Source organism: Contarinia nasturtii, unplaced genomic scaffold (assembly GCF_009176525.2).
Source record: "Contarinia nasturtii isolate CC-2019 unplaced genomic scaffold, AAFC_CNas_1.1 Cnas_scaffold_1371, whole genome shotgun sequence".
NCBI classification, from domain to species: Eukaryota; Metazoa; Arthropoda; class Insecta; order Diptera; family Cecidomyiidae; genus Contarinia; species Contarinia nasturtii.
In genome coordinates, this window is record NW_022198708.1 from 1,328,369 (window position 1) to 1,346,244 (window position 17,876).

The 17,876-nt window shown below is 33.6% G+C and overlaps 1 protein-coding gene across 4 annotated transcripts; it reads left to right on the top strand.

The window, feature by feature from the left end:
• The first annotated feature begins 28 nt into the window (after positions 1-28).
• Positions 29-16,689, top strand: LOC116345588 (transcriptional activator protein Pur-beta). 4 transcript variants are annotated; one of them, XM_031775034.1, is made up of 8 exons: positions 29-114; positions 13,654-13,701; positions 13,867-13,985; positions 14,103-14,205; positions 14,367-14,485; positions 14,556-14,677; positions 14,840-14,945; positions 15,598-16,689. In XM_031775034.1, exons 2-8 carry the CDS (start codon positions 13,656-13,658, stop codon positions 15,757-15,759), a joined length of 777 nt encoding a protein of 258 aa, XP_031630894.1. In that variant the 5' UTR covers positions 29-114; positions 13,654-13,655; the 3' UTR covers positions 15,760-16,689. The 4 variants fall into 4 exon arrangements, with proteins under 4 accessions (XP_031630894.1, XP_031630895.1, XP_031630892.1 ...); XM_031775035.1 differs by having other exon boundaries at positions 90-114; positions 13,654-13,692; XM_031775032.1 differs by lacking the exon at positions 29-114 and adding an exon at positions 124-212.
• Positions 16,690-17,876: the final 1,187 nt, after the last annotated feature.

Here is a 17,876-nt window from a genome sequence, read left to right on the forward strand (position 1 = left end):
TGCCGAAAAACCGATTCTCGTTTCTCAACGCTCTCTCAGGGTATACATGTTCTGTGTTGTGTATTCTTCGTTGCAGTATTATTGAATTGTCGACGTGAATAGAGATCGTGTTAGGTAAGGTTGTGGTGCAGTGTTTAGTGTGTTGGTTTTGTTTTTGGGGTGCACAGTGATGTCAGATATTGTTAGCGACGACGAAGGAATTTCTGGACAAAGTATGTGAAATAACAACATCCACAAAAAAAAAATTTGAACAAAAAAAATATTTTCCAAATACTTCACCAAAAAGAAACGAGAGACAGTTTGAATTAAAAACGAAATTACAACAAAAATCAAATTAAAATAGAGAAATTTAAACGAAAAATATATATATACCGAAATACGACCAAAGTTTTTTTTTTTTCTAAAATCGAGCAAAAAAAATAATAGTTTCATATTCTTTATTATTCGCTCCATCATTCGAAAATAGAAAAGTTACAATCGAAAATCGAGTATGAAAGAAAAATAATAATAGTTAAATGAATTAATCATGTTCTGACAGAAAATATTTTTTTTTTTATTTAAACATATATATTCAATTCATTTTGTTTTGGCATATTTATAAGTTCCATTTCGGACACATAAATCGCGTCACACAATGCGAGTGAGCGAACGACACTGAAAGATAGACAGAGATAGAAATAGAGAGAAAAAAGCGCACACATTTGGCAAAACGCGACCGAACAGAAGAGAAGAAAAAAAAATCGACGAAAAATTAAAATAGATTTCGAGTAACAGAAACAAAAAATGAAAGAACAAACGAGAAAAACGATACTATTTCGCGAAAAAAAAAATCGTATACACTTAATGTTGTTGATGACGATGATGATGATGATAGTAGTAATGATGAAAAACTGACTACCGACCGAAATATAGAGAAAAAAAAATCGGATTGGAAAACAATTAAAAGCAGAAAATAAAAGATTCATTGTGACAACAAAATTGTGAAGTAGAGAGAGAAAAAGATAGAGTGTGCGTGAGTGAGAGAGAGGGTGACAGAAAAGAGGTGTGTGTATGAGAGAGAGAGAGAGAAAATAGAGTTGCCAATAAGAAAAACCGTCTCAAATAATCAGTGTCAAATACCCTAAAAAAGTACTGAGTATCTATCCTGAGAATGAGAACGAATACGAAAAAGTGAAAACAATTAAAACAAACGAGAAATATGTATGAGATTCAAAATTTGAAAGCATTGCAATGATTATTTTTGATATTTGTATGAATACGAATGTGAATCACAGTTGTCGCCGATTTATTTGACGAGAATTTGTTTGCATATTCGATCTAATAAAGTTTGCTACTTGGAACAATAAATGAAAAAGCACAAACAGATAGAGCAAGAGAGTAAGAAAAAACTGAGCCTCAAATTGAGACTCTCAAATATAAAGAATAAGATCATAAATGCATCAATCGCAGTCATTAGAAATTATTATTTTTAAATAAATTGAGAATATTCATGTTTCATTCACAAATGGTAATGTTCTGTTTCGGTTCAATGAAGAAATTTCTTGGTGTGTACAACGAATTAAAGAGATTTTTTCTTTCATTCTTTCTTTCTCTCATTCTCTCGCTCTCACACACTCTTAGCATTGTAATTTGGTTGCAATCTCAACGAAATGAACCGAAAACAAAAAAAAACGTTGCTGCTGCAATTCGTTCAGTGTGTGAATGTATGTGATATATGTGTGTCCTAATAAATTGCAATAAGTATATAATAGTGTCGATATACATTTTATTTCATTGTATTGTTTGTGATTTGCTGCAAGAACAACAAAAAAAACTTATATCATTTTTAGTCTATTTCATTTTCTCTCGCGAGCACTGTATCATCATTTGCCATTGAATCTTCTATTTTGGAACAATTTAATTATTAGTGTTTCGAGCTCATCGTTCGCTTCCATTCCAGCAGTGAATTCTATTGAGACAGAGAGAGGGGGAGAGCGAGAGGGAGAGAGATAGCAGGAGATAGAAGGAGCAGAGATAAAAAATAGAACTTATTTAATTGGAGCAAGCTCCATGGCAATCAGTTAAGGAAGAAATTATTCCAAAAAGAAAAGCAGACAATTCAGAGCCAAAACCAATACGGAAGTTTTGAAAGCGAAAATGAGCTGTCATATTTTCCGTACAAATGTCACATTTCATGTGGAAAAATGTTGATCAAACAAACAGAACGACCATAAAAATAAAACTAACATTGTCAGCATAAAAAGAAAACTGACAAAAATTCAAATGATGTGTCCGCAGTTGGTTTGGTGAATATGTGTGTATGTGAAGATGACGACGCTAATGATCGTTGTGATTCGTATGTAAATGCATTTCCATGTGAAAAACCCGTTCAATGAGACGTTCCGTTTATGATATGTGTCGACCAATATAGATATACTTAAAGACACTTTACCGCCAAACTCCAAACACGAATTTGCAAAATTTGGTGAAGTCTTATATTGTGTGAAAACGATTGAGGCCAATAATGAAAAGTCGTTCGTCGAAATGTCATGTGGAAAAAGCTTTGAAATATAACAAGGTCCTGGAAAATCATCACGTCAATTGTTGAGTTTATGTGCTTTCTGTTGTGTGTTGAAATTGAACATATTTTCGTTGCTCGCAAACCAATCGATTTGACAAAATTCATTCAATATCGCTCGTTCATTTTTCTTCTCTATTTGACGCTACCGTAATTTATTTTTGTTTCGTTCGTTTGTTGGTTGTTCGGCAAATAAATAAATAAAGCGCAAACAGCGTTGAAATAAATGAAAAATCAAAAATTAGCACAAGAGAATCGAAGAAAAAGAAGAAGAAGAATAATAAACGAAGAAACGAATGAATGAAATAAATAAAAAATATGTCGAATTTCAATTGTAGTGGATGTGTTATGATGTTGATGACGATGATAATGTTCAACAACAACAAATTGTACATTTGACTGTGTATCTACTTGTGATGATTCTATGTGCGAAGCGATGTGGTTGTAGTTGCGAGTTCTCAGTGTTTCTCTTTCTCTATCTTTCTCTCTCTCTGGTCTGAGGTCGCTGTAGAGTACCGAGAGCGATACACACGCAACGCGCGCTCTTGCTGAGTATATATATTCGCACAACAACTACTAATTCCCGTTTTTGAACAGTCATAGTCAGTTCGGGTGCAAATATGTAATTCACCGCCGAGAACCAACCAGTACGATATATATTTATATCAGTATGTATGTGCATTGAATATACTTTGCCGTTTGATTATTAGCTCAAGATTCTCTATCTCTGTCTAGCTTGTTTGTCGTTGGTTCGTTTGCTCACCAACTCATTCGCTCATAATAAGACTAGTTTGTTGTATATTAAAGTACATATATTCTTGTGGTGGCTAATGGTAATGCCGTTGGCATTGCGAACGGACCCATTCGTCGGGCTCCCCGCACACACACACACACACATTTGAACATGGCATGCGTTATATTTTGTAATGTGGTGGCATGGAGACAAAAGTTCGTTTTTTTTTGCTGTTTAATTCTGCAGTTAAAGCTATTGCAAGCTCGTTGATTTAGGCCGCGCGCGTGTATGCCTCATCCAATACATGCCAAAAAAAGCAACAACAAATAAACATTATTTTTAGAGAGAGAACTAAAACGTGTACGCATACAATTACGCGATATACACGATACAACATTGAATACATTTGTTTCACTTCAGCCCACATAATAAATTCTACAAAAGCTGGACATTTGTACAAAAACATATCGCAAACGAAAAAGAGTAGAAACAATTGGGAGAAAACTCATTTAAAACATCTTAAACATCGAATAAAATCGCATTAACTGGTGTACGCTTTTATGCATTTCTTTTCGAAATCTATGACAATCGCAATTGATGGATAAACTATTTTTTTATTAAATTCCATCAAATTATGTGCTTGAACAATAAATTAATCTTTTTGCAATACAAAAAAAATATATTTCATCTTCAAGGACCTTGAATGATAATTAGGATACATAGGTTTCTGTTTTTCGATCATGCATGCGTTGTTAAAGAGAATTTAACCGTAATATAAAAACTAATTTCGCTCTTCCAAATCAAATCAAATCAAATTTGAAACTTTATAACATGAAGTGCACGGCTATTTACACCGAATAATTTGGCGTTGGCGGATTGATGATGGTGGCAGTGATGGTGGTGGTAATAATGACGATGCTGAGAGATGGTGATGGCATAATTTGCTTTAATTCAAGCCTACACTCATCAATTATGTATTTTGCGAATGTATATAGATTTTGTTGTTGTGTATGTACAAGCTTCAATCGTATCGACGCTTTCATCGAAATCATTCATCAAGTACAAGACAAATTAAGTCCTTGTATTGCATACAGTTTTTGCGTCTCCCTCGCATAATATTTTACACATCATAATTATCCGAATTTAGTTTTCAATTTAAATGTCGAACCGATTTTCGTTCAAATCTATTTCGATTTCAAGGCAAACACAAAACAAACCACAACGCATAGATTCAATACAATTGGTTTGTTGATACAGCCCCACGTTGATGACCATATTCTTGCGCATAATTTTCGATAATTTATTATAGATACACACAGATTAAATTGTATTGATTTCATTTGTGACGATTCAAACTCGGTTTTGTGCTTTCACATAATATGTTATAACATACATCGTGCACAAAACGCACCCACACACACACATAATTAAAATGCATTATTGTACATAAATGGTCATTAAATCAGCTCATTTGTTGGAGCGCGCTACGGATGTGAAAAGTGTGAAGAGCAAGAGCGATAGAGGGTGGGGTAAAGAGAATGCATTCTCGATGAAGTGATCATAATGCATCTTGGCGAAAGTAAAAGTCACCTTCGTTTTGCTTCCGTCTCCTCCAACCTCTGTTCTGCTGCCAACCGTTGTCGCCATCGTCTTTTCTTCTTCCAGCTATACGATTCGATCTCAACTTATTCTAATTTTTTTTTCTACTCGATAAAAAAAACGTTGTTGGGCAACAACAGCAAGATATTGTGTATAACTGGGACGAAATCAGTCTTTGTAAAATGGATATGAATGTCGATTGCGTTGATGACTATGGAAATATATTCGAAATCAGAATTGCATACATGTGATGCGATGGAGAGTGAGAAAGAGAGCAAAAAAAGAAAGAATGGCTGATAGAACCAAGTAAAAAAAAGAAGAAATCGTCCGCACCACGTAATACATAGTGTGTTGTGCATGGAATGAAACGTTTTAGTGACGGACAGTATATGGAGGAGCAAAGTGCACATGTGTTTCATTCGTTGACATCGTCATTTTTTTCTTTCATTATTATTTGTGAGACACACTCCAAAGAATTTTTGATCGCAACCAAAAAGTTTTTCTCAGCATTCAGTATGGAAAATTGCGTTTGCGTGCATAAACAGAGACAATGAAAATAAAAAAAGTTGAAGAAATCCAAGTTTTTTTTGTTCATATTAAAATGCAACGTGTTTCTTTCTTTGCTTTCCATTTTTGACGGTGCACTTCTGTGTCATGAGCACGCAAGAGGCAAAGATAGAAAGAATGAGATAGAAAGAGAGGGAAAGAGAGGGAAAGAGAGGGAAAGAGAGGGAGAGAAGGAACCAAGAAGTGGATAGACATTGAAATGTTTGCTATAGTTTAGCATCATATTGCATTTTGGTTGTATTCTTCACACACCGATCAGAGTCAGCTGAATAAATTGTTGGCAAAAGCTTTTGATATGGCTGTGTGTTTGTGTGCTTGTTCGAGTGCATTGTGTGCTATACATAAAACATATGTATACATTTTCACATAAAGCATGACATCCACATGTATGAAACTTCTACGGTCTCATTGCTGTTTGACGTGCACTCTCTTTCTCTCTGTATCACTCCATCTCTCTTTTGGGAATGTGTGTGTGAGGGAGAGAGAGAGAGAGAGAGAGAGAGAGAGAAGATTTTCCTATATAGATATAGTAATTTAGATATGACGATGAAACGTCAACGATACAAAGATGTGGTTGTTTGTACTTTTTTTTATCATCTTCACATGACACCAAGCGCAAGAAGCGAATATACGTGTATTAACTGGTGTGTGCTTGATGCAACGCGCACTGAAATTAATCGAAGAGAGCCAAACGGCCCCATTTGCTTGAGAGAGAAAGAGTTGGAGTGAAAAAAAATGAAGCACGTATGCGTATTGAATGTGTACGATTCGCTGTTTAATTGGACCAAGCGCAATGCACAGAACATGAATTAGGCAACATGACATACAAACTTGCATACAAGCACGCACACATCTTCATTTGACATGATTTCTTCTTCTATTTGTTTCCCTTTTGGCTTTTCCATTTAAGTCGTGTTTCGTTTTTCTTTGGCAAATTTTTAAATTTATATAATTTCGGCTTTTTGTCGATCGAGCTCGCTTATTTGTCGATTTTTTTTCTTGAATTTATTTATATTGTCCATTTGGTCTGGCTTGATATTTGATCGAGACTTGTTCTTTTCGTCCATATTTTGTGTGCACGCGCGAGCTAGTTCAAGATGAAATAAGAACAAGAAAATAGAGAGAAAGAAAAACGATTACTTAAAAGAACAAGCAGACAATGCTGTCGCCGTCCTTATTCGCATGATTGCTGATGCAGCCACAACAGCAGTCAGCATACAAAACAAGTTATCGATACTTGTTTTTCATGTGGCTTAAGCATTTTCATGTGGCATTTTGAAACGATCTTATGCATCAAATGCCTAAACAAAGTATTATTCAATAGCAAGTTGACACAGAAGCTAACATTCAAAAGGACAGAGAAAGAATAGAAATAAAAAAAAACCGTCCACTAAAGTTGTTGTATAAAACAAAAATGCATTGAGAAATTGAACGGACAAAATAGAGAATTGGCGATAACGCGAAAAATTACGCGAATATGAAGAAAAAAAAATTGTGGAGAAAAATTGCATATTGCTTCGGTATATATGGTGCTGTTACTATGCAACGCGGTTTGTATGCGCGCTGTGTATACTTCGTTGCATTTCGAATTCAATAAATGATGTGCAAATGCATAGCCTCCATGCTTTTGTTCAGAACTCTTCTCCTCTCTGTCTCTCTCTCTCTATCTTTCTTTTCTTCATTTCTTTAAAATTCATTTTTCATCCGTTCTGGCTCGGCTCAATTTTGCATTCACCATCGTGTCGATTTGCTCTTCTTTTCGTTCATTTTCGCGTTTCATTCTGCTCAATGTTCTGGTTCTTTTTCCATTCTTTTTCTCTTTCGTTTGTTTGTTCTTTGCTGTTCGTCTTTTACATTACATGCCCTTATCCCCAGCATGCAGTTTATTTCTTTCATTTCTTTTAGCTATGTACTTGCGCGCGATCAGATTCACGGCATTGCAATCCATGTGTTTGTCGAAATGTAAAAAAGAACACATTACATCATGAAATGCGCTTCTAAATCGCTCATCCAAGCATTGGATGATGATGATGATGGCACATGTGAAATTCAGTATTTTATTCCTTCCCATATGCATGTATATCAAATGGCCTTAGCAACAGCAAACGAAAACACGCACTCTTCCATATATATACAAATACACAAACCCTTTTTCATTATTAATCCAAAGCATATTCTGTCGCTCTCTTTCATTGTTCGCTCTTCTCTCAATTTCTCTCGTTTTACAATTTTGAATGCTGGATGGACCCGTTTTCTCTAAATTCCATTACCAATAATTACCTTGACATACAAAAAAATATATAATGCACATTGAAAATGTATGAAGCAACAAAAAATGAATTAGTAGAGAAAAAAAACGATGAATTATTTGCGATGATGTACTGGAAGAACGTGCACTTTGCTTTGCCTTCACTTATGTATGTAATTACGTTAATTTCAAACTTTCAATTTTTCAAAATTGCCGTATAACAACAGCAACAAAGATAAAAAAAAATTAAGCGATAAATTATTCGCAATGCACACCTCATTAAAATTCCACGTTCTAACCATTTTTTCAAATGACTGACTCATTTATACACATAAAGATCTTTTGTGATTTTTCGCTCTATTTTAGACAAAATACATTATTTTACATCTAAATATACCTGCTTTTTCTCAATTTATCCACCCCATCACATCATCTCACAATTGCATATGATCGCAAATATTTCCATAAACTATGCACAGTTGGATATTTTCACGAAAATTATGGAGTTCGCATGCATTGAACAGTTTTAAATACCAAAAAAATTGATTTTTAATCTCATTCTAATAAATCCGTGCACTTTTCTCCCTTTTATCGACCAATGGGCGAGATGGAGATGAGTAATTAAGTTTTAAAATGAACATTTTCATTATGCATGTATTCATACCGACTTATTTGGAAAAAAATTGAGTATGTTTAGCGGTGTTTTGCATTATACAAAAAACAGAAATTGTAAATTTGACTGATAGATGCTTTAGCTTCATCTAAAATAAAGCTGTGCGGAAGTTTTGACAGTTGTTTCCTGTTAACAATGCCTCTTTTTAAGACTTCAAAATACGCACTTCCTTTGTAGCTTTTGTTTTAGGCGAATGATTTTCATTTTCACTGTAAAATACGTATTCAAAAATGATTTCTTCTTCATATCAAAAACTTCATATTTGTGAGTGTGTATGTGTGTGTGTGAATGAAATTGACGCATTTATGATATGCACTTTAATATTATGAGAAAAAAAATCGGCGTATGACATCGATACAGCCCTAATGTATTCACATTGAAGTAGAGAGAAAGAGAGAGAATCAACTGATTGTGTATTATTTCAGTAATGCGTTTGCTGAAATTCGATTCGAGTATCCTTCGGTTGTCCGCAAATTTATGGTTTAGCTGCATGCAGCGAAAACGTGTTATGTGTGCATTTCATGTGGATTTGTTACCATTTCATTTGTCGATTCACTGTTCTATTCTGTTTGTGTCGCCATCATCGCTTTCTACTCTTCTTCTTTGTCTCTTTCCCTCTTTCATTTTTCTTCAGCGTACCTGAAATTCAATTTTGATATTTGTTCAAAATTCAACGACCTAGAAAAAGAAAAGGAAAAATCAACGACAAATACATTTACACTTGATATGCATGTATATATGTGCTTATGTATGGATTACTTTGTGTACGAAAAATTGTGAAATTGCATTGAAACCAGTCCAAATGATAAAATAAGGTCAGATGTCAAGGTTATTTCCAGGAATCCAAAATGCAACTCAAAATCTCATCCAATCAACCAACATCACTCCAAACTTTCGGGCCAAATTGCGTTAAAAAAAAAGAGTACCACATGAGAATTGGTATAAAATGAATGGATTAAATGAACAAATTTCCAAATTCATTTAATAAAAATCAAATGGTATTGATCAGCAGCTCAATCGAAATAAAAACAGAAAAATCATGTTTTCTTATATAATGAATTTGTCGTATTTTCAATCGAAGAACTGACTTTCCACATCGATCACAACACAGCGAAACGAGGAGAAATAAAAATGTGTGCCACAAATGCAATGGATGAAATAGAGAGAGAGAGAGAATTTATCATATATTTTTATGTAAACCATTTAACCTGGTTTCAAAAATTCGATTATATCCATATCGTGCAAGCGCGTGCTAGAAAGGGAACACCGAAAATCTATAAGTGCATAACAACCATAACAGGATATAGAGAATTCATGAGAGTATGAGTGGAACAGGGAGAGTTTATGAAAAAAGGAGAGAGAAAGAGTGAGGGAATTGTGACCAAGAACCGAATTATGTCAAATCGTTGAAATATCTGGATAAATGGCGAAAGCGCCATCATCCAAATAGGTCAAATACAGAATATAAATATAAATACACACACAGATATATATATAATATCTAATTGAAACGTCAAAAAAGATGAGAAACGAAAACATCCAAGAAACACAGCAACAGCACCACCACCAAATGAAAACAAAAGCATGCTAGGATCGCCTTCGAAATTCGTGTTGTTGCACAATTTTCGTGCAATATACAGGACATATTCTCTCTAACTATTTAATGTAAATTGCACCGTACATATGGATCTGTATTTAGCGAAAGCTCTATTTCCGAAAAGGAAAAAGAAGGAAGCACTTCGCGCAAGCGAGAGAGAGAGAGAGAGAGAGTGAGATAAATGTGTTCATCGTTGGACCTTCGTACTCTTATATAAAATGCAATGTGTATGTGCACCATATACTGCACAAAACGATCCAAATCACAGAAAAAGAGCGCACACGAGAGATAGATCGAGCAGATACGACCGCCAATGGATCCATGGTTACATGGCTTGGATTTTGACACGCACATTATGTGCTCTCTCTCTTTCACATACATACACACATATTTCATGTGCAATCTGGAAAATATGTGCATGCACTTCGTTTGCGCTTCAAATGTGTACATTTATATTATATTCTCTCTCTGTCTGTATGTGTATATTTGGCTATAAAATTAGTACGTCTATATACATTGATGTTTCTTGCTCTCTCCCCATATATCATGTGCATTCGAAACGTTACGAAGGATAATAACAAACAGCACCAGCAAATTTGAAAGAGAGAAGAATACGTATACCAATAACCGAATATAACTAAATGACCCATATTATGTGCTACTGCTTCTGCTGCTGCAATGCCATGCCACATTCTATGTATTATAGTGCATAAGCACATACGATCAACCATAATTTCGGTATATACATACGCTTGCATGAAGGGAGCGAAAACGAATACACGCGCGCTAAATGAAGAGAAGAAGAAAAGAACACATGAGTGAAATGAAGGTCGTTCTTATTCCACATTTTTGTTTTGTTGTTGTTAATAGTTTATAGAATCGACTAGCACGATGCATTTTCTCACTGCCAAAAATTTATCTCCATCTGCAGTTCGAATTTTCTGTACATGCCAACAGCTTAACTCTTTACATTTTCACTTTAATTGACTTTACAACGAGTAAAACAATATTTCACCTTTTTTGCGTATAGTTAATCATTTATTTAAGCTAAAAAAAACCTCTCTTCTCTCATCCCTTCCCCCAAAACAGTCGCTACTTTTAATTTACTCAAAAGAAAGGAACAACAATGTAAGAATTTTCGCGAAAGTCGGATAAAGTACGGCCAAAAGGATAACAATTTGACCTAGAAGAGGGAACAATAAAAAATCGATGTAAAATTAGTATTTTCTTAGTAGATAGAAAGAAAAGGGAGATAGAGCGGTAGGCAGAGAGGAAGTGAGAGTGAGATTTAGGAGTACAGAGAGGAGTAAAGCGGGAGAGAAGGTTTTGAAAAATAAAATACATTGTCTGTCGGGCCTATCGGGCATTATTTACTGGACACTTGCTTATTTACAATTAATAATATGAAATATTGACAAATTTGATTTGTATTTCGCGTCAGTGTGGCAAATCCATTTCGTTATTCAATACAATTCATCGTGCATTGATTAAATAAACACAACTGAAAAAAGCTCGGCACAAATAATGAAAATAAATTTGCAACTGTGAATTAAGTTTATTCATTCACTTGTTTTTCTTTTTGAATGGCAAAAATGTTTATTGACTTTATTTTTATGCAAATTGAAATGAATTTATAAAATGTCTGTTTAATAATTCGATACATAAATTATTGGAATGGCACATTTTATCATTTGAAATGCACATCAAATTCCATTGAATAGTTCCATTAAAACCGAGAGCAGCTATATTAAAATGGACTAGATTTGTTTACGTATGGCACCGAGGTAATTTAAACGTTCAAATTATCCTTCGTCCTTGACTTATATCTTTCCGAAACATTTGTTTAGATAAAAATTGTATATCTTAATTGAAACAACAGAAAAAAGCTCTCGAAAAAATATCATTTTACACGTAATATTTGCATCGAGTAACTCGCTCAACGGTGTACATTTTTAATGAATTAATTTATTTTCTGTGTTGAAAGAGTACTTTTTTATCGGTTTTTTTGGCGTAGAAGCAGTTCAACTTTTCATGCGGTCACGCAAATGAAATTAATCGTATCGATGCACACACACACACTCTCTTTCTCTTGTCTCCACATTTTCGACCAATATATCAAGAGCAAGAAAAAAAACTTAATTGCATTGCTTTGATGAATTTATTCATATTTTCATATGCGCAATTGAGTTCGTTGCATTTCACTTTCTCGTTTTCTTGCGCTCCACATCGATTCAATATATATGTTGTTTGTGCTTTATGGCTGTCAAAAAATTCGATAAGAACATAGCTATTATTTTCATATGGTCATTTATATGTCAAAAAAAACTCCGAGCTATGACCGTTTTTTTCTTGTCGCAAAATCAGAAAAGAAAAGAGCAGGAGTAAAATATGAAAGAAAAAAATGGAATGCGTCAAAACTAAGAGCTTTATGACACTCAAAAAAGGAATAAACCACCACTTGATAACAATGAAAAATGAAGCGTGATGTCAGTGCATACCAATATTTCAACATTTTCGATTCAAATTTACGCATTTTTGTGAAATTCATAGAGAAGCGAATTGTTGCAAACATTTCGTTGATTTTTGTTTTTCAAATCCGAAAATTTGCATTTATTCAAATTAAACGTTGAAATACAAATTCAAACCATTAAAAAATGATATCATTCGTAGACGGAAGTTCTCGAAAAAAGCTCGACTCTTTTGTATTGTGAAATAGGTTTTCCTATTTTTTGAATTTGTGGAATGTGCATGCGAATTGCATAAAAGTTTATCAAATTAAATAAAAAATGATTATTATTCGCTCTCAAAATGTGAATCATTTCGACTGTTCACATTCCATAAATGCAAAAAAAAAAACATGAAATGAAGCGTAAAATGCTGATTTCTCTTGGAAAAGGTTTCGAAAACGGTTTTTGGTATGTATGATTCGATTTATTCGAATGATGCGTGTGAAAGAGCGAACATGTACGATCTTTGCACGGCTTTTTTTGTCGTCAAAGGGTTTATGGAATTTTATTTTGGGATTGGCAATCTTCGTTGCATTCACGTTTTCAGTAGGTAAATTGTTTTCGTACGTGTGTGAATTTATGCTTGGTGTGTATGGGCTTGTCATAAAGCAATCATATGTTTTGCTCATCAGCACAATCGCACAGATAAATACACACACACACATAAACCCATGAAGTGATGTAGCTTTGATGATTTTTCCTTGTGCCTTGACATACACTAAGCATATTTTTTGGTTATATAACAATCTCTTACATTATCTTTCCCACTCTCTCTACCTGCGAAATATGGAAAAACAAAGTTTTCCGCTTGAGTGAAAGTTTCATACATAAAGTAACTTGTGCTTAAACAAAACAAAGAAGAAGAAAAAAATATGGAGCGAAGAAAAAGGAATATGAACATGATTTTTTTGTTTGTTTCTTCTTCTTTCAAATGCGCATTGTGCACCCGATATAGGTTTTCTCTCATTCGCATTTACTTTTTGGTTTTCATTTACTTTGTACCTTTTTGATAGAATATTTCGGCATTTTTTCAAGTTTTTCGAAAACGTAAAATAAAGAATTCTTCTTCAAAAAGAAAAAAAACACACACACAAGCACACCAAAATAAATAAATAAAAAAACTAGTTCGTTCTACAATTTGTATTTGTTTCTATTTTGATAATAAACCAAAGGCATGGATGGGGGTGGTGCTACTGATTTCGATTTATCTGGTAATGACGGTAATTATGCGATTTTCTTTAAATATCTGTTAATAAAATAATTCTTTTTTCATCGATCAGAATTGACACACAGTGACTATACTTTTGATAGCTCAATTAACTTAAATACTCTCAATAGCTCAAATGTGACAATTATGTAATGGAATTTCGTTTTTATTGATGCAGGTCAACATGGGCAGCAGTCCGAACAGGAGCTGGCGACCAAAATGCTTCAAATCCAATCAAAACGATTTTATCTTGACGTGAAGCAAAACCGTCGTGGGCGATTTATCAAAGTAGCAGAGGTAAAACAATCACAATTCAAAGCTTTACAATTAAATCAATCATCTTATCCAATGGAATTGCAATTGCTTGGCAGAATGAGTGCAAACGTTAATTGTATATATTTGATTGAATTTCAGATCGGAGCCGATGGACGACGCAGTCAAATATTTTTAGCATTATCAACTGCTGCCGAATTTCGTGATCATTTATCGACATTCAGTGACTATTACTCGTCTTTGGGTAAGTGTCTCAAGTGTATAACGATGTGCCAATGCAATGCCAAGAACTCTTTAATTGAACGTCTAAAGTTTCCAATTACTTGAAGAAACTGCTTTTTTGACATTTCAAATGACTCGTTTGACAGCCGACATGGTATTTTGATGAGATTATTGTTATTTTAGGGCCTCCAAATCCAGAAAATGTTCCGGAAGATGGTAAATTGAAATCAGAGATGATGATTAAGGATAATCGCCGTTATTATTTAGATCTGAAAGAAAATACACGGGGACGGTTCTTACGAGTGAGCAAAAAAAATATTCAATCTTACGTTTGGTTGTGATTTTCACTTAAATCGAAATGTATTTATTTAGGTATCTCAAACCATAACGCGTGGCGGGCCACGATCACAAATCGCTATTCCAGCTCAAGGTATGATTGAGTTTCGTGATGCATTAACCGATTTATTAGAAGAATTCGGAACCAATGACGGAGGGTAAGTTGCACTGTTTTGAACTTTACTAAATGTTTTATAAGTTTTTTCATCAAATGTGTCTACCGACACGTTGAAAAAGTTTAAACGAAAGTTAAAAGAAAATTCGAGAATGATTCAGTGTTTAACTCAAATTATTGATAATAATTTATCGCAATTTCGTAGATTTAAAGGTGAACTTCCTGAAGGCCGACACATGAAGGTACAAAACAAAAACTTTTACTTTGATATCGGACAAAATAATAGAGGCATATACATGCGAATCAGTGAGGTAAGTGTACAATATTTATGTAAAACTGTATACTGTGTCGAGACATTTTTAGGCAGCCGAAATATCTCACCTGGTTGATATGGACAAGAATTAAATTGAACATTTTAGACCTTATTTTTTCGCAGAGCTGTTATTGGCACTGAAGAAGCATCAATCAGCGACCGTACTTATTCTATATAGGATTTCAAGTGTCGCACCTGAATAAAAAAAACCTCCGACGTGCCTATAACAGCTCCGTTCGAGTACCATTCGAAAAAACGACTAGTTAATTTAATAATTGTAATAATAAGTTCATTTTTAGCTCAATCAGATGAGATCCATTTGGTCTCAATATAATTTCTGAATTTTGTCAAACAAATCCGTAATGATGGCATTTTGCCAGACTGGTGGAAGGCTATGTCTAATTAGGTCGCAGTCAAAAGGTCCCAGGCGAATTTGATTTTTCCTTGATTTTCTAACATTATTGTTTTTGGAGCCTTCATGACCTCCAATCAGCGACATATTTAGTTCAATTAATGTTTTGGCATCAATTAAAAAAAAAAAATCTCTTCAAACCAGCAAAACTTAATTTGATTCTTTTTATTCATTTGAAATTCCAACTGAATATCATTATTGAATAATTTCCAATGCATTTCTTCAATTTTAAATCTAGGTAAAAAGCAATTTTCGTACTGCAATAACGGTGCCGGAAAATTGTTGGAGCCGATTTCGAGACATTCTATCCGACTATTGCGACAAAATGAAAAAGTCGTCAGATATCGCTGCTATCACTGCCGATAATACACTACAAACAACCTCATCGAACAGTAATTAAAAGAATTAAAACAACTACATTGCCTGACACCAACAACAACAAAAATTAATAAGAAAGAACTATCTAAAAAATGCAGCTATAGTTGTGTATACACAGACATCAACAGCAACAAATTAACCGATTCGTCGCAGACAAAAAAAAACCAGCAGCAGAATACAAATCTAATCCACAGTAAAACTTACAACAACAACAGCCACAGCAGCAGTAGAAACATAAATTAATAACAAAATTTCAAGCCACTCAACAACCGAGCGCAACCGAATAGATGAGGTAGAGTGTAAGCAAAAATAATGAAGTTAAAGAAGAAAATGATGATGAAAAATAACAAAATAAAATGGGATTAGATTTAGTCGGTTCAACTGAGAGGAGTAGAAGTGAGAGAAAGAGAGGAGGTAACCGATTCATGTAATAAATTGTTTTAATTAATTAGTAATGAAGAGAAAAAAATATATATATTATTATATAAAAAAAAAATCTATGTATTCAAAGAAGATAGAATTTATGTAGCAAGATAGAAAAGAAAATGATTTAAAAAAAATGAACATCATCAAAAAACAACAACAATTAACACACAGTTTAAGAGATGAAGATGAAAAGCAGCAACAAAAGCTGGCAATGCATTTTAGCACTATAACAAACAAAATAATTCATTCAATTTCGTATTCGAAACGACTCTCACTCTCATTTTGAAAGCATTTCACTCTGACAAAAAGATAATGCAACAACATTTTTTCCTTTCAACGAAATTAAAATGAAAAAAAAAACACACACACACACATACAAAAAAAAAACAAAGTTTTATCAAACAGCTGGACGATGAACAAAGAAAAGCGAATTAATAAATGGAAATGAATAGGCAATGGCTTACCCTTAATTGAATTGAGAACCGACTGGGTTTTACAATTCACATACTCTTCAAAACAAAAAAAAGAAACGAACTTTCAAAGTCGAAATAGAACTTCAAACAAAAATCCACACACACTCAAGAAACGAAGAGTTGAAAAGCTGAAAAGAAATGTCATTCATCCTCCTCAATTAGTACCCCAATTTTTTCGTGTGTTGCACACATTTAAATAAACTATTAATTAATTTAATTGAAATAAAACTAGGAGAGAAACGATGATTTAGCACATGTCAATTTAGGATATATTTATTGGAAAAACATACACGAGCGCGAGCGCCGGAGTGAATAGAGAAAGAGAGGAGGATGTGCAAAGTGATGCATACATAGTATATAAATGTGTATATGAAAGATGGTTTAGCATAGAAGCAAGATGAGTTGCAATACACTCACAATTAAAGAAGCAAGCAAGTGATACATGAATCGTTAGTAAAAAAAAATTGTGAAAAAGGCGAGAAGAAAAGGAAGACACAAGTTGTTTGTTTAGTTTCTTTTTTATTTTATTAGAATTTCATTTTTTTCTCTTGTCAAATGCATCGTGCACGTTTTGTTTTTTTTTCTATTCAATTCGCATTCACGCTCACAAATGCTGCTAATTAATTTGCATAGCAACATTTTTGTGCACGTGAATTACGAATTGAAAACGTGCCGATTGAACTTTTGTGTCGTGTGATTTAAAACATAACAAAAAAAAACTATATAGGTACATGAAAAAACTGAAAAAGATACATTTAAAAGAAATAAAAACTATATTCACTGTTGATTAAATAATAAATGAGATGAACAAACAAAAATGCATATATTTACATAACAAAAGATAGAAAAAACGAAAAATCTAAAATAACATTAACAAATCTCCATTTATTTGAAAATACGCATGTTGAACTCCATTCCAATCGCAAACAAAAGAGATGGGCCAATTGAATCATTATTTTTTTTTTCGCTTTCGTTCGATCAGAAATATATATTATCTAGTTACAAACAAAAATATAGACGAAAAAGAAGAAATATTTTAACAAATGAAATTCACACACAGACACACACAAATATGCAAAGATTTATTTTCGTTAGTTGAATGTGTAAGAGTGTGATTATACAGAGTTTCCGTTCAAAGAACAAAACCGATTTGTTGAGATTGCAATTTTGAGGCCTGTGAATAAACTTAGATTCCATCAGAATTGGAGCAGTGTTCCATAAACACACACATTTAAACTAA

Bases quoted from the DNA above. Each gene is read 5' to 3' on its own strand.
- LOC116345588 (XM_031775032.1), top strand. From the start codon at position 170: ATGTCAGATATTGTTAGCGACGACGAAGGAATTTCTGGACAAA. The intron at 14,206-14,366 runs GTAAGTGTCTCA...TTGTTATTTTAG, and splicing joins TGACTATTACTCGTCTTTGG to GGCCTCCAAATCCAGAAAAT. The intron at 14,486-14,555 runs GTGAGCAAAAAA...GTATTTATTTAG, and splicing joins CACGGGGACGGTTCTTACGA to GTATCTCAAACCATAACGCG.